Source organism: Peromyscus leucopus, chromosome 3 (genome assembly GCF_004664715.2).
Source record: "Peromyscus leucopus breed LL Stock chromosome 3, UCI_PerLeu_2.1, whole genome shotgun sequence".
Taxonomy (NCBI): domain Eukaryota; kingdom Metazoa; phylum Chordata; class Mammalia; order Rodentia; family Cricetidae; genus Peromyscus; species Peromyscus leucopus.
Genome location: NC_051065.1, coordinates 84,587,774 through 84,613,556, shown reverse-complemented (window position 1 = coordinate 84,613,556; position 25,783 = coordinate 84,587,774). Strand labels below are relative to the sequence as shown.

The 25,783-nt window shown below is 40.0% G+C and overlaps 2 gene segments (V, D, J or C); both read right to left on the bottom strand.

The window, feature by feature from the left end:
- Window positions 1–312: 312 nt before the first annotated feature.
- LOC114686309 lies at window positions 313–862 on the bottom strand. The segment is given in 2 exon segments: window positions 313–635; window positions 759–862. Coding segments are annotated over 2 exon segments (378 nt in total).
- Window positions 863–13,342: 12,480 nt separating this feature from the next.
- Window positions 13,343–18,251, bottom strand: LOC114686296. The segment is given in 2 exon segments: window positions 13,343–13,662; window positions 18,203–18,251. Coding segments are annotated over 2 exon segments (369 nt in total).
- Between the last annotated feature and the right edge of the window lie 7,532 nt (window positions 18,252–25,783).

The window sequence follows — 25,783 nt, the reverse complement described above, 5'->3', positions numbered from 1 at the left end:
TGAAATGTTCACAGTTGTTTCTACTGTTCTATATTGGGGATATAGCTAAGGATACAATGCAGAATCCTCACAGGGAATGGCTATGTCCTCTATTAAGGCCGAAAAGGCATTGGTACTCTGTAGTGCTGGAGATGAAGGGGAAGAATAATAGTTAATGTACAGAGAGGGGTGTTTAGCCTCTTTTATCAACACAATGACTCTCCGTGAACTTTGCTAAAAATCCTGTGACATCTGAGAAACAGTTCCAGTGAGTGACTCATGAGGAGGAGCAGCTGGGGCAGCTCAGCCTCTCACTTCTGCTTCCCTGGAGGTTTATGTTATGACTTGTATCACTGTGGGAGGAAACTGAGCATCCTGTAGACAGTAATAAGTTGCCATATCTTCAGACTCCAGGCTGCTGATGCTGAGAAAATAATCTGTCCCAGACCCTCTGCCACTGAACCTCGATGAGACCCCATCTGCTAAGTTGGATGCACGGTAAATCAGGCGCTTAGGAGGTTTTCCCAGTTTCTGATGTAACCAGATTAAATTACTGCTAATGCCCTGACTGGCCCGGCAAGTGATGGTGACTCTGTCTCTCAGAGATGCAGACAGGGAGGATGGAGACTGGGTCATCTGGATGTCACATCTGGCACCTAGAAGTGGAGACATAATAAATAACCACATAGTAAATCATTATACAAAAGGACCTCGCCCAAATGCCAGTCAACACTAATCACAGTGTGACAGTAAAATTCGCACTTTAGTCCCTTTTTTACTTGGAAGCCAGAGCAGCAGGAGCCCAAGGAGCTGAGCAGGGGCTCTCATGTCCATGCTGAGTCCTGACTGCAGTGACAACTGTACAGGGTGTGACTGGTATATGAAGAAGTCCTCAAGGCTATGCAGTGAGTGCATGCAAATCACTGGGAACCAGTTAGGATGGGCACAGCTGCAAGATTGCTCATCTCAGCAACTGAACACTGTGTCCCCAAATGCTGAAGATTAGATCAGATCAGAAGCTTCTTTTTCAATTTTAAAATTATACATGACATTTCTAATGTATATAAGCTCTATTTTGAATAATATATTTCAAAGATACGTTGGGATAATATAGACAAATATACTTCTTTGAGAAAATATACAACAGAGAAGGGACATCAAAAAGAGACAAGTAATAGATCTTACCCACACAAGATTTCTAAACTGAAATTAAATATAAAGAATAGAGTATAGATCACTGTTCTTTTATTGTTGTTCTTTTTTTGGAGGGGTTATTGAGACAGGGTTTCTCTGTGTAGCCTTAGCTGTCCTGGAATTCTCTCTGTAGACCAGGCTAGACTTGAACTCACAGAGATCTTCCTACCTGGGATTAAAAGCATGTGCCACCACCACCATGTTTGTGTTGTTTCTAAAACTATGCTCTGGAATAATAATTCTTCATTAAAATCAATTATGAGATCATGTTTAAGACAACCCTTACAACCTATACAATATCATATAGACAAATCTGTATTCCACTTCATGTGGTGGGATTAAAGTAACAGGAGTGTGGTTCAATATTATTTGGTTTCTGTGAGCAGACCAGAGAACATATGAGCCATTAGAATTATATATAGAGTGCTGCAGACAGCTGAGAGCATCAGGACACACTGCTGGAATGTCAAGACACAGCAGAGGATCATGGTTAGACAGCCTTCCCCTTTCTCTGACACTTGTGCTCTAGCCCAAAGTTAGACTGCACACATGTCTGCAAAGAACACACTTTTTTTTTTCAATTTTAAAATTGTACAGGACATTTCTAATGTGTATATGCTCTATTATTAATAATAAATTTCTAAGATTAATTGGAATATTATAGACAAATATTCTGCTTTAAGGTAGTACACAGCAGACAAGGGACTATTAAATTGCTTTAACTAACTCAAATAATTCTGATTGGTTAAAAAATACTATGTGTTTTCCTTGGCACATGTTTGTGAGTTTGGAGGAGTCATTTTGATAAAATAAAAGGATAATTTCTCAAGGCCATTTTAATGTATTGAAACTAAGAGCTTATAGCTTTAACTATGCTCGCTATGGTGCAAGTAGTGGAATTACACAATAGGTGCACATATAACACCTTGATACCAAAAGGAGTGTCACTTGATGTCCTGATGCCACATGAAAATGCAGGTCCTTTCATGCTAACAGACTGAATTGGTTACACACTTTTCTCCATTTGGGATATTCCACATTTGCTCTTTTCGACCCTTTGCTACTATTTTCCACAACTCCTTAGCTAAAGGAGTGACTTGTGATGACAGCCTTGAATGCAATAACAGAAGACACTGCTGCACAACACATGACTCTGCTGAGTGTTACAAATGCCATTTTCACTTTTCACTCTTGAGCAGTAAATGGAGACGTTATACTGATTTAGTCAGCAGCCTCACTCTCTTCGTGTGTGTCTCAGTCTGCAAACAAGCAAAGATGCAGTAATGTTGGTGTATTCTTATAACACACATATTTGAACAACACACGAATGCCACACCTGTGTCTTTGCCTGGGCCATCCAGCCTTATTTGTCATCTGAAGAAGTAGAACCTATTCAGTCTTCAATAACCTTGTCCTGGAGCCTGAGAATCTCAAGGGTCTTTTAGAAAAAAAAGCTATAAAAGGATAGACACTTTTGCAGCCTGAGCCTAACCCTGCTGATTTTTTGTCACTGGTCTTGAGTTATGGGTGTGAACAAACACCCAGTATTAAAGCAGCATCTTCAGAATATAGGACACCCTCCCCATCGGGAGTACCACACAGCAGCTTTTGGTGGATTAATAGGAATGCTGGTGTCTTTGTCTCTTCACTCTCTTTCTGCTGATATCTACCAGCTGTACCCCTGCCTTTCTTTGACCTTTGAGGTCTGGAAGATAGTTCTGCCTTCTTCTCACAGGATAGCCCCAGGATCTGGAGGAAGCTTCACTCGGGACACTTCAGTGGATGGTAACAGAAGGATGACAGTTCCTCTGAACCTAACACAACAAGCAAATCAGAATTTATTTTGCAAGGCATCTGGGATCTGAATTCTTACCACACCACCTTTAATGATATGTGCAAACATAATGGGAATGCCAGAAACATTTAACTTCCCTTTACCAAGTGTCCTTGGAGTGGAGTAAGTCATAAATGCTTCTAGTGAGCATAGCTGCCTTCTAAAAACAATCCAGTAACTTCTCAGGAATACCTGTATACCTTGAGATCTGGGTGTCTTCCTCCTCTGTTGCTTTTTTTTAACCTGAAAATAGCCATATCTATTATTGTACTGTTCACAAAAACTAAGATGAAATCAGCGTATTTGCCTGTCAACAGATCAATGAATAAAAATATGCACCATAGACTGTTATACAGCCAAAAAGAAGAATGAAATCCCATCATTTTCAGCAAAATGGATGGAACTGTAGGATATTATATAATGTACTATTATATATTACAAGCTAGATTCAAAAAAATAAGCAACATGTGTAGATGAAAAAGAAAACATTGATCCCAAGTAGAATTGTGATCATTAAAGATCAAAGTGGGTAGTTGAGGGGACAGAGAGGTTGGATTTGATCAGTGGATGCTGTATGCAAGAAAGAAAATGCTGTACTAATCTCCACTATTATAGACCACAGTATGTCTATGAAAAGGACTTTTGGGGTTTTTTTTCTCATATTTCAAAAAGGTATGGATTTAAAGAGAGGATACTAGTTATTGGTTGTGGGATAATGGATCTCAGTGAACTTTCCCATAACCATCCAAGTTTAGTTTCTAGAACTTAGAAATTGAAAGTTGCATGTCAAAATGACTTTTCAGGTGTGATTAGGTTATGGTTATGAGATGGTATGGACATCCAGAAATATATGGGTATGATCAATATAATCACAAGTGCTTTTCTAGTAGGAATAGAGGAGGTTGAGCTATACAGAGTGGTTGCTGCAAAGGAAAAAAATAGCAGAATTGTGGGAGCTAGTACCATTGTTCAGGGAATGTGATGATTTTTTGGATGTAAAATGGTAGCATTAGATTATATGCCCTGGAGTCTTCAGGACACCCACAATTCTCCTTATCCTTGAGCTAAATTTTGGAGACTGTTGACCTCCAGAACTGTAAGGAAATTGTTTTCCAAATCAGTTCTAAAGCTACTGACATTTATCCACAGAAAACTAATAGAAAAACACTGTCTTTGACTTCTCTGTATATGTGGCTTTCTTTAATACTCCAACATTTCTAGAATTCTTATCAGTTGGTGTCATTATGACAAGAGATAACGGCTTTACTTTAATAAGAGAGTTCCCAAAGTAATCTTGGATATAAAATCTTTTGCCAGCCATGAATAACTAAGAAAAAACATGAAATATAAATTTAGAGGAGGACATGTTTCTTTTTATCACGGAATCCCAGGTGCCCACATATTATGACACCAATGTATTCTTTCTGGGCCTGGCATGAGACATAACATGGTAATAAATGCTATGTGAAATAGAGCATCTTTGTTCAAAAACAATGAAAGAAGGAAAGAGATCTATAGTGGTGGTAAGAGATTATAGGACAAATGCTAGGTAGGGGGAAATAACCTGTTCTTCAGAAGAAATCTGTAGTTATTTTCTTCTCCTAACTAGTTGTAATCTCTTGGTTTCTTCCACTTCCTAGTAATACAATCAGATAGCAATGAAGTTTTCAACTCAGGCATTTGAGAGAACACTATAGACTCAAACTATAACATTCTGCCTTCAAATGTTCATGCTTGTCTTAAAATGCAAAATATATTGAGACAATTTATGACTCTCTCAGTTCTTACCGCTTTTGCATTTTGTAAAAGTGATGTCAAAAACCACCTGTGAAACTCCACATGGTTTTATGTGTAAGATGATATAAAAATCTGCGAAAATAGAAATGTCTGTAATCATGGAATTCCTGACACTTACTGACAAGGATAAACTGTGTGAATCTTGCTTCATGTCTCAAAAAGGAAAGAAAGAAGAGAAAGCAGAAAGGCAGCTATACCCTTCCAAAAGACAATGGAAAAGGGTGAACATTCTCATTTCTAAAAGAACATATAAGAAAAGTCCCAAACAAGAACTGAAGGACAGCAAGACCATAACCACAAAGCTTAAGTATTAAATCCTATGGCATCATGTCTAGCATTCAGAGCACATAGTGGTTGACATGCACTCAGACAAGTTTGGGAAGTACTAAATATATGAGTTTGTCCTTTCTGACCACACAATTACTGTCTTGGGCTGGCTTCATAATCTACCTGGAGTTTTCATCAAAAATCATTCTATGTTCTTGGCATGTCTTTCTTCCTACAGAATCTGTTGTATCCTTTGCTTCATCCTCAGAAACCTATCATTTGCCTTCAGAAACTACCTTCAGGGATTTCAAAGATACAAGATTCTGTCTGGCCTCCATGTCACTACCATGATATCTTGAAGGAGGCCTTCAGGACCCCATAATTGTTGCATTCTCCATTTCTGCAACACAAGCACCATGTGGCAGTAACTCTAGTTGTACAAAACTTAACACCTTAGACAAGAGGCAAGAGAGTGAGTGAACTAGAGAGTGAGAACAATATAAACCCTTGCAGGGATGCCCTGAGTGACACACCTTCCAACTCAATCATCTTCCTTCAGATCCCACAGATATTAAAAGCATCATCACCTGAGAGAAGATTCTGTACATGAGCCTGGTACACACTGTAGACCTGATGGGTAAGTCTTGAATTAATTACTTCCATTACATTTATGATTTAGGTAGGTAAGAATCTCAATATTAGTATTCTGCAGAAGACCAATGTTTTTTTTTAATTATTGACTCTGAGAATTTCATACAGTGCCTTTTGATCATATTTATTCATGCACCCACAAGTTCTCCCATAATCATTCCTTCTCTGTCCACCTCATCCCCCATTTCTTCCCTTATTTTTCCTATTTCAGCCACATTATGTTTATAGGATCTCCTAATATGAGGAGTCAAGAATCAGATATTTAAATGAAAGAAAGCAGCCATACTAGGGCAATGTCAGGTATGCATTACTCTCATTTCTAAACTTGCTTCAATTCCAGTTTGGGAAGAAACAAGAGATTCATGTTTTATAGATTGACCCAAAGACAGATTCAGATTGTGTTATGTGGCAAACAAAACAAGAAATTTTGACTTTCACCTAAATCTGTTTTTGTCTTTTCTAGCATTCCATAGGCTTGAGTCACATAGTGGAGAAATGTGTCCCCAAGCAAAGAAACTGTATGAAGCCAGACATATCTGCATTCACATCCCATTTCCAGCACCCACTAACCATCTAACTTCTAACAATTTGTGTGCTTTGATAAAATCACAATCTATAGCAAGAACGTGCTCAGTTTTGAATAAGATGGTGTACCATGTAGAGTAACTTTCAAAAACATTTATGTGTTTATTGATTGATTTTTGGGTTTTTTTTTTTAACTCTACGTGGTGCTGCAAAAACTAACAAATAATACCTGAGTTTCACTACAATATCTAAGAAATAACAAGTAGTCCCCGAGTTATGTTACAAGATATAATAATTGATAATGGTCCCAAAACTTCCTTTAGAAGAATTGACATGAGTTTTAAATTAAAAATTTCTAAATCTGTTTTTAAAGACAAGACATACATAACCTACAGTTCTGGTACAAATATGATCCCTTTTATCATTATCCTAATCCTGGTTCTACAACATAGTCCCTGTTATTTGAGTGTATACATTACCTGCAAGAGATGATTGTTCCTACTGGATATATGTATTTCCTGTTGGATAAGTGCCCTCCCTTTACAAATGAATAAATTACATCTGTGTCTTTAAATGTTTTATTTATAAATGAATGTACACACACACACACACACACACACACACACATATATATATATACATATACATATACATATACATATACATACATACATACATTTTAAGAATTTTAAAGATATCCTTGATGGCTTCTTTAAAAACAAACAAATGAAGAAATAGGCTTTTCGGGATCATTATTACAGCCAGACCTATGTAAAAAGAAATACTCATGTATATCTTTTAGAATACATGGCTTCTGTCCTAACATCTAAGTTAAATGACTGCCATCCTCATACCTTTGGCAGTACAGTCTTAAAATAAAATCAAAGCAGCACTTGTTAAATATCAATACTCCTTCATAAAAAGAGATGAACTGGATATCCCAGCCAATTTAAAAACACAAAAAGTAGCCGGGCAGTGGTGGTGCATGCCTTTAATCCCAGCACTCGGAAGGCAGAGGCAGGCAGATCTCTGTGAGTTCGAGGCCAGCCTGGGCTACCAAGTGAGTTCTAGGAAAGGCACAAAGCTACACAGAGAAACCCTGTCTCAAAAAACCAAATAAATAAATAAAAATAAAAACACAAAAAGTAAATGGAACTAGAAAATGTCCTCATACATACTGAATAAAGATTTTTCAGTGGGACTGCTTCTGGGTCACTCACACTCACATCAGTAACACCTTACCAATTATCTGTAAGTAAGTCCAACAAATTCATTGGTACCCCAGAGAGAACTTGAATGAATTTGAATTTTGATTTGCCATGGAGACCTTATGAAGAGGGAATAGACATTGCTTAGCTCCCCTACCCAGGGGAAAAAATCTCACGATAATAATAATAATAAATAGATAACAATTATAAATTAATTTGTTAATGGTACTATATCTCATGGTACTATAAAATAAAAATTATTAGAAGCATGTATGTATGGAATTTGTTTTAGTAAAGAAAGATTTATATAAAGATTAAGAAGGATGTTTTCAGAATAAAAAATATTAGAAAGCTTTTGTAAGTTAGAAAGGTCTGAGTATGTTATTTGAGGTACATAAAGGATGAAACTTAGAAATAATGTGTGTGATATTAAAATTTCTAAGATATAAGATCAATGATTACAAAAACTGGCTAAGCTATATGTCCATTCAATGCTTATTTAGAAGTATCTGGCTATTGAAATATTAAACAATAGTTAAAAGAAACAGACTGGTGTAACTGATCTTCTGGATGTTAAATAACCATACCTGAAATCTATTCTAATGTGGTCAGAAAGACTAAACAAGACAATATTTTCTTCCTTGATTTCTAAAGTCACTGAGGTCTTAGGAGGAGGTCTAGAAATGCTCCGCAGCCATGGGAAATCACCTATTCTCTCATTGAGGAGGACATGGGGACCCTACTCAATGATTCTAACAGAAGTCCATTCTATAAAGAGTAAGGTCCAAAGCTCCGCAAAGCCTCTTACATCCTTAATATCACTCTTTTTTAATGATGTTGATCCCACCTCCCTGTCACACCATCTCTTGTTTCAGACTCTAACTACTGCATATCAGCTCTTGACTACTGCTCAGGCTGTCTGCTTTGGGGAATGCTGGTTGTGTGTCCCTCCAGGGTCTAACTCTCATCCACCATTTGTGGCCTCACCCATTGTCCTATTAGAATCTATCACCTTACCACTTGTTAATTGCTCCAAGTCAAATGTCACTACTGCCCCTTTTGTCTCTCACATTCCTCTCTTCAGCATTACAGACTACTTTAACTCCCCAGGAACACTTAGTGGGTACTCTGGATTCTGCTGACTGCAATAATACCATTACCCTTGGTACTATCACCTAGTCCGTGTCCAAAAATATTTACAATGTCTCTATTCTCTGTGGTACTCAAGTTTATCACTATTCACCTGCAAGGTCGTCTGAGACTTATGCCCTGGTAGTCCTGTTTCCTAATTTAGGGGTAGTACCTAGTGGAGAACACTTGCAATTCCCATTGCCAAGTTTATAACAGCACATCATGACAAATGAGCACTTCAAGTAATACCCTTTTAGCATCCCTGGGCATAACTGCAGGCGTAGCCACTGGAACAACGGGACTGACTACTTCCCTAGCTATTTACCATCAGCTTTCATCAAAATTCATCCAGAGTTTGCAACAGGTAGCTCAGATTATCCTTACCCTTCAGGGACAAATAAAATCACTGGCCACTGTAGTACTGTAAAATCAGAGAGGATTAGATTTACTAACAGCAGAAAGAGGTGGTCTTTGTCTTTCTTGGGGAAAAAATGTTTTTATGTCAACCAATCAGGTGTAGTGGAAGATAAGATCCAACAACTCCAAATGTATCTTCAAACCCAAATACAGCTTGATACCTCTAGACAGTGTATCACTAATAGTCAGATATGGAACTGAATGCTACCCACACACTTCTTATCCCCTCATTTCTTCCTTTTCTTGGTCCTACTAATTGCACCCTGCCTTGTAAACCTCTTGTCTAAATTTCTTCAACAACAGATCAAAAATATTTTTAACCAGACTATTAACCAGTTACTATTATAGGATTATCAGCCTCTAGTGACAGAGCCAGAAGTCTGTAGAACCTGGTTACATCTTGAGAAGGAAGATCAAGATTGTCCCAAGAACCTCGATGCCCCAATTCAACAGGAAGTAGTCTAACAATAACTTTGCCCCCTTTCCCACCTCCAGTTGCATATAACTAAACAAAAAGGGGGAATGCGGGGGAAAGGGGCTAGCTAATGAAACCTACCCTGACTCTGAAGCCCAGAACCAGGGAAAGAAACATACCCTGGATCTGGGACCTGAGCCAGAGAAAGAAACAATTTATCCCTAAACACAGAGCCAAAGAAACATGCCCTGACTCTGAAACCAGTACCAAAGAAACACACTTTGTCCCTAGAATCAGAGTCAGTGAAAGAAATATGCCCTGGCCTTAAAATTAGAGCTTAAAAGCTAAAAAAGGCCAGTGAAAGAAACACATTTTGGCTCTGGAATCAGGGCCATTTCTGCCCCTAACCAACAGAACTAACCAATCTCTGAGCAGAAAAAAACTAACCAATCCCTAGACAGAAAATCTCCCTGGAGAAACTGTGTCTTCAAGAGATCCTTTATAAACCATCCTGCCTGTTCAGTTGTTAGCTGTTCTTACTGACCCTGGTAGAGGCAGCCACTCTCCTGGACACCTCCTTCCCGAATAAATCTTTCTTGCCAGTGCAGAGAAGAAGAACCTTGCTAAGATATCCCCTAGTAGACTGAGCAGAAAGCACCTTGCAGAGATGTTCCCTTAGGGAGGCTGAGCAAGGTGAAGCTGAACAGAACCTTGCTGAGATGTCTCTTAGCGGACTGAGCAAGGTTGAGCAGAAAAAGTAGCAAGAGCTGAAGGAGATTGCTACATTTCTTCTGGGATTTCCACTTTGGCAGACTGAAGCAAAAAAAGTAACATCTTCAGCCAGAGAAGATGCAGACCTCTACTGGGAAGCTCTCTTAAGTGGGGGCTGAGCAAAGCTCAGCTGTAGTGGCTCTCCAGGAAAGGAGTAGAATTGCTATATCTTGGGGGAGACCATACCCCCACCATACCAGATATAGCCTGTCTCCAGAACAGTCAGGGTACCTTTCCCTCCAAAGCTGAACTGTCTCCTTGCAACTCCAGCTGTCAAAGCTGTCTTAGCATCTCAAGGTGACACCTGACTCCCTTAACAGTCAGAATATCTTTCCCTCCAGAGTTGCAACACTTGCCTACACTGGCAGAGAAAGTGAACTCTATCAAGAACCATTGACAATAATACACACACAGTGTAATTGTCACATTTTGGGGGTTCCAAACCGTGAGAGGGCTTCATTCCAAAATTTTCAAAAGATAACCACAAAGAAATAGTAAAAAATTTAAAATGATTAGTTTTTTTACCTACACAATGTTTGGGAGTTTGATAATGAGTACAAATACTAACAGGGTAATTGATACCTCACCAGTGACCAGCATATATCTTTTGCACCCAAGATCTAAACTTTCTTGTCATCTAGCTCATAGACTTGACCACTCTAAAAATCACACACACACACACACACACACACACACACACACACACACACACACCATATATGTGTATAACATATTACATACACACACATATATATTTATTCCATCAGTTCTGTTTCTCCAGAGAATCCTGATTTGTTTTGAACACTATGGTGTCTGAGATGATTGCATATCCTACTTTGCATGCTCCTTCATATAGAAAGGAGTTGTCATTTGTATACCATGTATAAGTTGCCTGAGGTAGTGTTCCTTCCTGTGTAGGTATAGGATAAGGTAATAATTCTTCTAGGGTCTCAATGCATGAGTGTGATCGGAGTATTCCAGGACTAGTTGGAGGAGAAGATTTGAAATGTTAAGAGGGGGACATGATTGAAAAGTCAGTGTTGTGTCCTCTACCAATGCTACTTAAGGGGAGAGAACTTGGGAGGGAGGTAATGTTTGAAGGCCCTTCTATGTTAAAAGGTGTGACAGGTAGTGAGAAGAAAGGACAGTAATGGGTGATCCAAAGGTTGGCTTCATAAGGAGATGTTTTCCATCTGGGGTCTCAGGATCCAGCTTGGTATAATGTAAGAGAGCCTTTGTAAGGCAGTTGAGGAATTGAGATGGGTTTTCATTTTTTCCTGGATGACCTCTTGGGCTTTTTCATAATTTGCTGCCTCAGGGCAAGCCCTGAGGAGACCAGCTAGGAGGCAAGTTATAAATCTGTTCCTAGCTAGGATGTCTCCTGCGGTATTATAATCCCATTCAGGCTCCTGATTGAGGACTACCCTAGGCCCCAACTGGGTAGGTGTTATCTGTTTAATGGAGTTCGTCTGCATGGGCCCTAGCCTGATCCCAGTCTCACCTACACTCTTCCGCAGGAGATTGTTGGTAAGGATCATATAAATATCATGAAAGGCAATGTCATAGGATTGGGTAATGCACTGGAATTCTTTAATAAAAGTGGAAGAATTGTCAGTATAGGACCCTAATCTTTTTTTCTGTTTGGGAGAGCTCAGATAATGAGAAGGGGACATTTACCCTGACTAAACCATCCATGTCAGCAACCTCTCAAAAAGTGAAAACTGGGGCTGGTTTAGATTGGGGAGGTACAGGATGTTCCAAGGGAGAGTGAGAATGAGTAGCAGGAGGACTAGGGACTGTCAGTGAGCTGAAAGTGGGTACCAGTGAGAATGACCTGGTGGATGACCTGTCACTGAGGATGGAGAAAGGGAAACCTGAAGCATCCAGAAGAGAGGGAGCTGTGGACTTTGGTCTATAAATGAGAGTCTCATGAGCTGGATCAAAGGAAATAGATTCATCCTGTTCTGACTTGATAGCCAGCAGGAGCTGGGTGGGGGAATAGGAGGCACAAAGAGAAGGCTTGGAATGTAGATAAGAGAAAGCTTTAGCATGGAGGCTCTCTTTCCATTTCCCCGATCACTCGCAGTAGTTGTAAAGGTCCTGAATAATATTGGGATCTAGTGTGCCATTATGCAGCCATTTAGATGGATTATCTAAGGGATATTGAGGCCAAACTTTATTGCAAAGGTGAACAAGTTTAGAGCCTTTCAAATCAGATTGAGATTTTCTAAGACACATCCCAATGGGGAATGGGAGGGTATGGAGCACAGAGTTCCCATGAATGAGTGGTGATGGAAGAGGTCACTGCAGCCTATAGTTACGGGCATCCCCTGGACTTAGGAGGACTGAACAGGGACCAAGCCATTCAGAGGGTCATTACCCAACTCAAGGGGGTCCAGTGTAGCAAACTTTGCCTGGCTAAGCTAGTGGAAAACTTGAGTGCCTGGTACCAGGGCTTCTGTAGAAGTGAGAAAACTGAACTCTAGTGGGGGTGAGGGGGGACCATTCATCCAGAGGCAAGGGTTGGAAAAGGGAGACTTTAGTGTGAATATAGGAGAACACAGGAAGGGATGCTACAACTTAAAACTGCCTGATTGTAGCTGTAAGGGTGGGGGAGTGTGGTCAGGTGAAGTGGGCCAGCAATAGCCTTAAAGATTGTGACTGGGGGTACCTCCACTTCCAAGAGTACTAGAGGGGTGCCAGACCCTCTACAGCCACTTCCTCAGACCCAAGGAAATGTTTACACTGACCAAAGAGGGGACTCATCTAATTGCCGCTGTTGGATGGAATGCTGAGCAATCATTGAGCCAGAAGTTGGGTCCATTACAGATGGAATGGAGATAAGAGATAGAGCCCTAGTGTGGCTCAGACCACAAGGGGAGAGCACAGGCACTAAGGAAGTCTATGCCAGGTTTTGACACCAAAATGTAGGTCTCCTGAGTCCTGAACAATATCTTTACTAAATCAGAATGTACCTTGTTGTGTCTTTGCTGCTAGAGCCTAGGAAGAGGAGTAACATTCACAGTGTCTTATACCAAAGCTACTCAAGTTACTTCACTACCAACTTCATCTGAATAATGATCTCAGCAGGTAGAAGCACCAGGAGGAGCAGTTGAGGCAGCCCAGGTTCTCACTTCTGCTTTGCTCTGTGATTTATGTTATGATTCGTTCCACTATGGGTGGGTAATTGAAGTCCTGTTTACAGTAATAAGTTGCAATGTCTTCTGCCTTGACACTGCTGATGGTGAGGGTAAAATCTCTCCCATATCCACTGCCACTGAACCTCGATGGGACCCCAGGATACAAACTGGATGCAGCATAGATCAGGAGCTTAGGAGATTTCCCTGGTTGTTGCTGATACCAGTTTAATTCATTGTTAATGCTCTGACTGGCTTGACAGCTGATAGTGACTGTGTCTCCTAGAGATGCAGTCTGAGATGGAGACTGGGTCATCTGGATGTCACATTTGGAACCTAACATTGAGAAAGAAAAAAATCAACAACAAAGGATATATAATGCTGCCTTTAAAAGTCAATTCAGCTTCTAGACCAGAGGTGAGTATCCAGGCCCATCCCTGACCCCATACCTGGGCACCAGGCACTTCTGGGAACAACTGCCCAACTTGGCCCCAGGTTCTGGCCACCAGGCAGGTCCCCTTCAAGCCCCACTGAGAAGGATCCCCTTCTACTAGCCTCCGACAGCCCCTGCAATATCCACGCCCTGCCCCCACGACCATCTGCCCCAGAACCTAGCCACTTCCTGAGACTTAGAGACCAGCCCCCAGCTCCCATCCTGCCCCCGACTTCCATTCTGGACCAGAGAGGGCTCCCATCCAGCCCTGGACTTCCCTTCTGGAAAAGAGCTCACATCCTGACCTGAACTTCCCTTCTGGACAAGAGCGCACATCCTGCCCTGGACTTCCCTTCAGGATAAGAGTGCCCATCCTACCACTGACTTCCTGTCTGGACAAAAGCTCCCATCCTGCCTCAGTTTCCGATCCAGAAAGAGCTTCCATCCTGCCCCAGAGTTCCCATTTGGACAAGGGAGCTCCAAGAGGGAAATTCATAGCACTAAATGCCCACATAAAAAAAGTTGGAAAAAATCTCACACTAGTGACTTAACAGCACACCTGAAAGCTCTAGAACAAGAAGAAGCAAAGTCTCCCAGGAAGAACAAATGCCAGGAAATTATCAAAGTGAGAGGTGAAATGAATAAAATAGAAACTAAGAGAATAATACAAAAAATTAATGAAAAAAAGAGTTGGTTCTTTGAGAAAATCAACAAGATAGACAAGCCCTTATCCAAACTAACCAAAAGACAGAGAGAGAGAGAATCCAAATCAGCAAAATCAGAAATGAAAAGGGGGATATAACAAAAGACATTGAGGAAATCCAGAGAATTATCAGGTCATATTTCAAAAACCTCTACTCCACAAAACTGGAAAACCTAAAAGAAATGGACAATTTTCTGGATAGGTACCACATACCTAAGTTAAATGAAGACCAGATAAACTATTTAAACAGTCCAATAACCCCTAAGGAAATAGAAGCAGTCATTAAAAGTCTCTCAACCAAAAAAAGCCCAGGACCAGATGGTTTCAGCGCAGAATTCTACCAGATCTTCAAAGAAGAGTTAATACCAATACTCTCTAAATTGTTCCACATAATAGAAACAGAAGGGACATTACCAAACTCCTTCTATGAGGCTACAATAACCCTGATTTCCAAACCAAACAAGGATACAACAAAGAAAGAGAACTAGAGACCGATCTCCCTCATGAACATTGATGCAAAAATACTCAATAAAATACTGGCAAACAGACAGCAAGAACACATCAGAACAATTATCCACCATGATCAAGTCGGCTTCATCCCAGGGATGCAAGGGTGGTACAACATACAAAAGTCCGTCAGTTTAATACACCATATAAACAAACTCAAAGAAAAAAAAACACATGATCATCTCACTAGATGCAGAAAAGGCATTTGACAAAATCCAACACCCCTTCATGAAAAAATTCTTGGAGCGATCAGGAATACAGGGAACATACCTAAACACATAAAGGCATTTTACAGCAAGCCAACAGCCAACATCAAATTAAATGGAGAGAAACTCAAAGCAATTCCACTAAAATCAGGAATGAGGCAAGGCTGTCCACTCTCCCCATACCTATTCAATATAGTATTTGAAGTTCTAGCCAGAGCAACAAGACAACATGAGGACATCAAGGGGGATACAAATTGGAAAGAAAGAAGTCAAGCTTTCCCTATTTGCAGATGACATGATAGTATACTTGAGTGACCCCAAAGATTCCACCCAGGAACTGATAAAGCTTATAAACACCTTCAGCAATATAGCAGGATTCAAGAACAACTCAAAAAAATCTGTAGCCCTCCTATATACAATGGACAAAGAAGTGAAGGAAATCAGAGATACATCACCCTTTACAATAGCTACAAAAGACATGAAATACCTTGGGGTAACACTAACTAAGCAAGTGAAGGACCTATATGACAAGAACTTTAAGTCCCTGAAAAAAGAAATTGAAGAAGATGTCAGAAAATGGAAAGATCTCCCATGCTCATGGATAGGCAGGACCAACATAGTAAAAATGGCAATTTTACCAAAAGCAATCTACAGATTCAATGCAAACCCCATCAAAATACCAACACAATTCTTCACAGACCTGGAAAGAATAATACTCAACTTCATATGGAAAAACAAAAAACCCAGGATAGCCAAAAGAATCCTGTACAATAAAACAACCTCTGGAGGCATCACAATCCCTGACTTTAAGCTCTACTGTAGAGCTACAGTAATAAAAACAGCTTGGTATTGGCATAAAAACCGACATGTGGAACAATGGAATAAAATTGAAGACCCTGACATTAACCCACACACCTATGAACATATAATTTTTGACAAAGAAGCCAAAAGTGTACAATGGAAAAAAGAAAGCATCTTCAACAAATGGTGCTGGCATAACTGGATATCAACATGTAGAAGGCTGCAAATAGATCCATATCTGTCACCGTGCACAAAACTTAAGTCCAAGTGGATCAAGGACCTCAACATAAATCCAGCTACTCTGAACCTGCTAGAAGACAAAGTCAGAAGGAGTCTTGAACGCATTGGCATAGGAGTTCACTTCCTAAATATAACACCAGTAACACAGGCACTGAGAGAAACAATCAATCAAAGGGACTTCTTGAAACTGAGAAGCTTTTGTAGAGCAAAGGATATGGTCAACAAGGCAAAGCGACAGCCTACAGAATGGGAAAAGATCTTCACCAACCCCACATCTGACAGAGGACTGATATACAGAATATATAGGAACTCAAGAAATTAGACATCAAAACGACCAACAGTCCAATTAAGAAATGGGCTATAGAATTAAACAGAGAATTCTCAACAAAGGAAACTCAAATGGCTGAAAGACATTTAAGGAATTGCTCAACATCCCTAATCATCAGGGAAATGCAAATCAAAACAACTCTGAGATACAACCTTATGTCTGTCAGAGTGGCTAAGATCAAAAACACTGAGGACACTTTATACTGGAGAGGATGTGGAACTAGGGGAACTCTCCTCCACTGCTGGTGGGAATGCAAGCTTGTACAACCACTTTGGAAATCAATATGGTGCTTTCTTAGAAAATTGGGAATCAATCTCCCCCCAAGATCCAGCTATACCACTCCTGGGCATATACCCAAGAAAGGCTCAATCATATCACAAGAGCACTTGCTCAGCTATGTTCATATCAGCATTGTTTGTAATAGCCAAAACCTGGAAACAACCTAGATGCCCTTCAACTGAAGAATGAATAAATAAATTTTTGGCACATATACACAATGGAATACTACTCAGCAGAGAAAAACAATGACATCATGAGGTTTGCAGGCAAATGGATGGATCTAGAAAAAATCATCCTTAGTGGGGTAACCCAGACTCATTAAGACAAATATGGTATGTACTCACTCATAGGAGGATACTAGATGTGGAACAAGGATGACTGGACTGCTACTCACATCACCAGTGAGGCTACCTGGAAAACAGTACCCCAAGAAAGACACGGGGATCACCCAATGATAGAGAAATGGATGAGATCTACATGAACAGCCTCAACATGAGTGGGAGCAATGAACAGCGAGGACCGAGGGAAAGAGAGCGGGAGATCCTACCTGGATCAAGAACAGAGAGGGAGAACAAGGAATAGGAGACCATGGTAAATAAAAACCACATGAGAAAAGGAAGAAACAAAGTGCTAAAGAGGCCCACAGAAATCCACAAAGATACCCCCACAAAAGACTGCTGGCAATGGTCAAGAGACAGCCGGGACTGACCTACTCTGGTGATGGGATGGCCAAACACCCCTAATAGTTGTGCCAGAAACCCCATCCAAGGACTGAGGAATCTGGATGCAGACATCCACGGGTAGGCCCCGGGTGGAGTGCTGGGAGTCTAATTAGCGAGAAAGAGGAGGGTTTATATGAGCGAGAATTGTTGAAACCAAGGTTGGATAAAGCACAGGAACAAATAACCAAACGAATGGAAACACATGAACTATGAACCAAAGGCTGAAGGGCCCCCAACTGGATCAGGCCCTCTGAATATGTAAGACAGTTGATTGGCTTGATCTGTTTGGGAGGCATCTAGGCAGTCGTACCAGGTCCTGGGCTCGCTGTATGAGTTAGCTGTTTGAAACCTGGGACTTATGCAGGGACGCTTGGCTCAATCTGGGAGGAGGGGACTGGACCTGCCTGGACTGAGTCTATCAGGTCGATCTCAGTCCTCAGGGGTGACCTTGATCTAGAGGTGGTGGGAATGGGGAGTGGGCTGGGGGGAAGGGGAGGGAGGCAGGAAGTGGGAGAACAAGAGAATCTGTGGCTGTTATATAGAACTGAATAGTATTGTAAAATAAAATAAATAAATAAATAAAAAGTCAATTCATAGAGTTCCTGACAAGCCAGGAAGCACTGACTATACTAAGATAAGCACTTCTGTCCACCATACCTGGGATCCAGAGCATCAGCAGTCCCAGGAGATGAGCAGAAACCCTCATGTCTGTGCTGTGTCCTGGTTGGGAATGACATCTGCACAGAGTGTGACCAGCCTATTAAGAAGTCCTCAGAACAGTGGGATGTTCTGTTACATGCAAATCATCAGGGTCTAGATGATGTGGTCACAACTGCAGGGTTGTCTCTCCTCAGGAACTAACCCTGCACCAGTGTCAGGATCCAGTGTTCTGGCCAGATCAGGGCTCGTGTGGGTTTTCTGTAGATAATTTCTTCCTCTCAAGTACTCAAAGGACAGATTGCCTTTACTGTTCTGAAAATGAAATTACTTTTCCTGTATAAATTGACATGGATTTCTAGCTCACCATACAAATTTGTCCATCTTTCACAAAGGCATTTCCAAACACTGGAAGATGTTTTAAAAATCACTGTCATTATGTCATGTGGATATTCTTTAAATCAGAGATTGTTCTTTGACCTGTTTCCCAGAATTCTCTTCTATGATTATCCCTCAATACCACTGATAGGTGCTGGGGAAATGTTCCATAATAATAATAACAGATATTCTTAGTTATTGATAAGGTAAAAAAATATACCTTTAAATTTTGAAAAAGATGAAAATATGAGAATAAGTAATACGTGTGAAACTGTACTATGTCTTCCCAGTAGGGATCAGCCATAAGAGCGTTATGCACTGGGAACTTAATGTTTTCAAATAACTACTGATCATTGTCCTCCTTTTACAATGTCCTTTCCCACTCCTCTTCTATAAGAGAATCAGCATCCTGGGTTTTGTGTCTTTAGGCCTAAAAATTTATAAGCTACCTCTCTAGTTCTGTGGCCATGATGAATGCCCTGTCCAAATGACTCCTGAGCTCTTGCTTGGCTCTTCATGACTCGTCCTGCTAACCACAACACCTTCTCCTCAGAAGCTGTTATCCACTCAGCAAGTGTTCAGCAATGCTAGAAAATATGCTGTTCAACAAAGCTGCACATCCCTCTGTGATCCATGGATTATAGTTCATGATAAAAAGCAGTTATTAATGTCTGGTTAAGGTGTGTGACCCCCCCAACAGTTCACAAAGATAAAATACAACGCTATAAAGCAGATGAAGGGCTAAGTGAATGAAGTGACCTAACTGAGTAACTGAATATGGGCATGACCATGCAGAGGACTCCAAAGCTTTGGTCCTAAGAAATATTAGCAAAGCTGGTTCCTGATTTAGGTAACATTCCAAGGGGTGGCAAACTTCACCTTGGGAGTCCAAGAATGAGTGTTTATGAACAATTGATCAGTGTGTGGAAGGATATTCTTTTCCTTGATGTTTATATCCCAAGGCTGCTGGACTACAGAAATTGCCCATGGAGACTAGCTAACTCTTTGCCCTGTACTATACCTAATAAACATGCTGGGGTTCTTGGTTGTGCCAGTAGCAGAATCCTACCTGATCACAGCTTTACAGTATGGTGTGTGGTGTGTGTGTGTGTGTCTGTGTGTGTGTGTGTGTGTGTGTGTGTGTGTGCATCTGTCTGTTTGTCTACCTGTCCTTTCTTCATTACCTTTACTACTCCTGGCATTGTTCCAGGTCCCAACCTATTCTGGTCTAGTATATGAAGACAGAGAATTGGGGAAAAGACTGTATAAAAGACATCCTCTGTGTGGGATGGGGAAAAACAGACCATGGAATGTGAAGCAACAGTGGACTGTGGAAAGTGTTTCTAAATGGCAAGATAACCTTTGGAGACATGCACCACTCAGTAGCAGGGATTGAATCTTGGAGAAAAAGGAACAGGGCTCTCAGATAGCAATAAATATCCTCCTTCACCTTATAGAAACAAGAAAGTTACTACCAGTGAGCATAGATAACATTGTTCTGCAGGTTAATAATGTCCAGATAGACCATGGTCTGAATGCATGTGGCTCATCAACAAACAACTGCCAGTGTTAAGAATCAATTCTTGATTTAAAGACCTGCCAAATCCCATACCACTACTGACATTTCTATTAATATCATACATGCTACTAGTGTAATATCAATGGCTATTGATGGATTATCTATGTTTTTATACAAATAAAATACAGACAGGTAGCATAGCAAAACAAGCATTCATTTTAGAAATGTTCCTGGATATTCATTTGCTAGAAATGCACATATATATATGAACATTGTGAGCCTCTGGATTTAAATTTAAAGGTTTGGATTCTAGAATAGCAATATTGTGCTAGAAAATGCCATTTGAATATCCTTAAGAAGATAATGTTTATTGTTTTACCCTCTGACATAAAGGCGAAGCTTTGAAACTGTCTGGTTTGTGATGAACAGAAAAGCTTGGTCTAGACTTATTTCCCTGAGAATCAGTGATCCATAAGGTCATTTCATACCAATGCCATTTTCTGGATGGCAGGACAGTGATTTGATACTGGACATTAAGATGTAGAACATTACCAGTACCAAAATCTTCAATTGGTGACCTCAAACGTTTGGTGTTTGTGTGCCCGGCATAGAATAGGAAAGCTGGGCTGCTCAGCTTGCACTCTACCTTGTGTGTCAATGATAAACCAAGTTCCATCTCTTAGGTCACAAGTCCAATTTTGTGTTTTTTAATTTCAGTGTTTTAAATTTATTAGTAATAGCTCCATTAAAAAGCCAACTGTTTTCTTTTAAGGTCCATTCTCTGTTAGCTGAATGAACCATTGTGAGTACCAATTTTGATCTGATTTTTATCGAATTTATATGTATGTACGCTCAATTCCATATTTCTTCTACACTCATTTCCTATCTAGTTCATGTTTGTAACCATTTGCAAGTAAAGTTCTGGCTAAGATGACTCAATTATTTCAAATACCAAATATTTCTGTGAATGTCAGGAAATAATATTTTCACACATAGGAAATATGATTAAATACCTTTTGTCCTGGGTTTTAAGCAATAGCCTAGACTACGAATAGATTTATTTTAAACCATGGTTCTCCCATGGTCCTTTTTGTTTATGCTGTGTGGTGAGAAAGGAAATGGGCATGTTTCCAACCTCATGACCAAAGTGTTCTCACGTAAGTCAATACACATTCAATACATCCACTGACAACACAAACCTCAACTTACCTAGATGACTGAAACCACAGATAACTCCAGATCGAAAGTCTTCAAGAAAGCCAAATCCAAGATGCTCTTTGTATTGACATGATGATGTTCATCTCCATGTTTTGTGTTCACTGACTGACTCTTTTGATGAAGAACACTTAACTGAAAAAAAAAAATATGTTTTCATGGCGACCTCTGCTGGACAGACTGTCAAAATGATGGCCAAATCAGCTCTTTATCCAAGCTTACCCGAAACCTGTGTTGTTCTTTCATTTTCATCCAGTGTTCACAGCCTTTTTCCGTCGTACTTTTTATATATACTAACAATATATCCTCTCACTTCTTTTATTCTTTTATAGTATCTCCAACATTATATGTGAAGTGGATTCTAGAAGCCTGAGGATAAGCAGCTAAAATCATGGAGAATGCATTTATTACTTCTTCCATCCATGTGCAGACCTAAGCATGCTCATGTGCCTAAGTGTATTGGTTATATTTTGTCAACTTGACACAAACATAAATATATCTGAGAAGAGGCAGGTTTGTTTAACGAATTACCTTCTTTATATTGTCTTGTGAGCAAGACTATTCTTTATTAATGATTGATGTGGGAGGACTCAGTCTACAGTGAGTACTATCACTGCTGGACAGATGGTCTTAGGTTGTAATCCGCTGTCTCAGCTTCATCCTGACCACAGGTTTCTGCATTAAATTTCTGTCTTGACTTAACCCAATGATGGATTATAAACTGTAAGCTGGATAAAAGCTATTCTCTCCAAATTAATGAGCTAGGTTTTGCTATCCTCGTGAAATGGCAAATATGTGACTTCAAACAATAGAGGAAGGCCTGAGAACATTTACATGTAAGGTGGTGGTGATTAGGGGATGCTGAGTGCTCCTTGTGCAAGTTGATCTAGCCTCATTCTTCCCAAGCCAGAAACTCTCCCAGAGCTGACTGTCCCCTTTCAGCCATGGCCATCCCTCTGATTCATTTACTTCAGTTTTTCTGTGTCACGTAAAGGAATAGGCCTCAGTTAAATTTTGGAGCCCATTTTCCCTCCCCTTTTCTGGCCACATTTGTTTCCTTTAATATGTCCCTGATCATTAAATTTATGATACTTATGATCACATGTCTCAGAAAAGATTAACATTTTTTTAATTTAAAAAAAATGAACATGGAAGGAGTCACAAGAGCTTTGATAGAACTAATGGTGACTCATCTGGGGGATGAGTGTCTTTTGGAAATCACAAATATCAATTCATTCTAGAGAACTCTGTGATGGATATACCAAAGCAAAAAGAGGAGATCACCTTCACAGAAGGCCACATCAGAATAGCAAACTCCTTTCTCTGGGTATTTACAGGTAAATTGAACATGGGAAGACATGCCCCAGACACCTGTTGAGGTAGTCCAGAAAAGACTTGCATTAAAAAGAAAAGGAAAGAAGGAAAGGGAACGTAGCTTTTCTTGTGCTTTTAGAATCATGTCTGAGAAAAAATAATGTCCTGAAGCATTTCAACTTTGCTTTCCTTTATTATTTTCATAGTTATATATCTTAGGTATCAGTCCTCATTTTGATTTTCATCAAGTTGCTTCTAAATGATCAATTTTCCTGACAACATTTATTTTAGAATGAAAGGAAAGAAAAAAGAAAAAAAGAAAGAGAGAAAGAAAGAAAGAAAGAAAGAGAGGGAGGGAGGAAAAAGGAAGGAGGAAGGAAGGAAGGAAGAAAGAGAGAGAGAAGGAAAAAAAAAAAAAAGAAAGAAAAAAAAAAAAAAGGAAGAAAAAAGAAAAGGAAGGAAGGAAAAAAAAAAAAAAAAAAAAAAAAAAAAGAAAAAAAAAAAAGAAAGAAAGAAAAAAGAAAGAGAGGAGGAGAAAAAAGAAGAGGAAGAAGAAGGAAGAAAGAAAGAGAGAGAGAGAGAAAGAAAAAGAAAGAAAGAAAGAAAGAAAGAAAAAAGGAAGGAAGAAGGAAGGAAGGAAGGAAGGAAGGAGGAAGGAAGGAAGAAAGAAAGAAAGAAAGAAAGAAAGAAAGAAAGAAAGAAAGAAAGAAAGAAAGAAAGAAAGAAAACCTATGTGCCAGACCAAGGAGAGATTTCTCCAAGATAAAAGTGTAGGTAAAGATTCGCTCCCTGTAGGAGGGCACCATGATATTAGCAACCACATGTAAGACACTGGCTACTTCACATTAATACCCCTTAAGCCTTCCTAAGCAGTGCCCCTACACTGGGCTCCATATCCTGGTCCACAACTCCAGTAGAAGACATATGCCCTACTAGAGGCCTTGCTGATATTAGGAACTACAGGTACCTGGAACCCTAGAGATCACACCAATATTCGAATTCCCAGAGGCCATGCCAGTTTCCAAAACCACAGAACCTCAGAAACAAAGCCTGCACCCTAAACCACAGAAGCAGAGCAGCAACAAAACTGAGCAACAACATACCACTAGACCTGAAGACACACTGGTCCCACAAACCACAGGTCACTCTGGCCATCCAGAATGTACAGAGTACAGAGAAGAAACAGAAAGCAAGGGGCGACATAAAAAGCAATCAACCAACAAAGAAAAAAGTCAGAAGTCAGCATGTAAAGTGATAATAAAACTATCCCAGATAACTAGAAGCCAGCAAAAAAACACAATCATAAGTGGATGCTAGATGCAAAGCAAATGATAACCAGACTACAACCCACAGCTCCAGAGAAGCTAACTAACAAGGAGAACCCAAAGAGGGATGCATGGATCACCCTGGGAAGGAAAAATAGATGAGATCTCCTTGAGTAGACTGGGGGCAAGAGGGGACAATAGAGGGTAGGGGATGGGGGATGAGAGCGTAAGAGAATGGGATGGTTGAGTTGAAACAGGTATGGAGTGGGAAAGCAATGAAAGAGATACCACGATGGAGGGAGATATCATGCAGATAGGGAGAAACTGGATGCTAGGGAAGTTCCCAGGAATCCATAAATATGATCCCAGAAATATTGGAGAGAGTGCCTAAACTAGCTTACTGCAGTAATCAGATCAGTGAATACCCTATCATCATAGAGTCTTCATCCAGTAACTGATGGAAGCAGATGCAGAGATCAACAGCCAAGCTCCAGCAGTCCAGTTGAAAAGAGGGAAGATGGATTCTATGAGCAAGGGGCATCAAGATCATGATGGGGAAACATACAGAAACAACCAAACCAAATTAGTGGAAACTCATGAAATTTAGATCAACACCTGTCAAGCCTCCACCACGGGACTGGACTAGGCCCTCTGCATAAGTGAGACAGTTATGTAGATTGATCTGCTTAAAGGAACAGACCCCTGGCAGTAGAATCAGGATCCGTCCCTGTTGCATGAGCTGGCTTTTTGGAGCCCACTGCCTATGGGGAAACACATCACACAGCCTTGAGGTAGGAGGAGGGGATTTGACCTGCCTGTACTGAATGTACCAGGCTCTGCTGACACCCCATGCGAGAACTTACCTTCGTGTAGGAGGGAATTGGGGTTTAGTGGGTTGGGGAAGTCTGGAGGGTGGGAGGAGGGAAGAGAAGGATTCATGATTGTTATGTAAAATGAATAAAGGAAATGAATAAAACCATTCCAGATGAAACATGTAATAGAAACAATAAAGAAAACATAAGCAGATGTAGCTCTAGAAATCAAAAAGAATTACAAAAATCATAATTTAAAAAAACACAATCCACACCAAGGTATATATTCAGGAGAATTCAAGTCTGAAATCAGTGTCAAAGTTTGTACCTTACTGTTCACATCAATATTATTCAGAATTCCGGCAAACAGAGGATAAAGAAATTCTGGAATAAACCACACAGTGAATTATAGAAATATCAGTATACATTCATACTTTGATTAATATTAAAAGTGAATTCTGTCAAATGCATCATGAGACGATTTTGTAATTGTGTAGCTATCTCATAGAACACATATAAGCCTAGGTTATAAAGCTCTCTACCTACCCAGGCTTTTGTTATATGTCATTGTTCCTAAGCAAAACATCTATAGAGAAGAAGACCTATTGGATTTAGTAATAACACAATGGTAGGTAATTATAGATTTAAGCATGTCTAAACAATTTATAGATACAGTACAATTACAGTATGAAGGCAAAATATAGTACACCTATAAAGTGTACATGTTGTAAATGGAGATGGTAGGCTAATATTCCTTCTGAGGAATTGACTGACCAGAGACTGAAAGTGAAGGTTACTGTCACCACAGTCACCAGAGTGCCACATTCCTGTGTGATGTGTCACCTGTCCCAGAGCTTTACTTACCATAAATAACCTGTCAATCTGTGATTCCCCACTGGTAATACACCTCAGTTTACTTCAGATTTACCACTCATCACTGACTCACCTACTTCAGCAACAAATTTGAATCACAGGCTGAGTGTGAGAACAATTGACTCCCACATGTGCATTGCATGTTGTCTTTACCACATTCAACCAAAGTCTTCAAACTCTTTTTTTTTTTTTTTTTTAGTCAAAC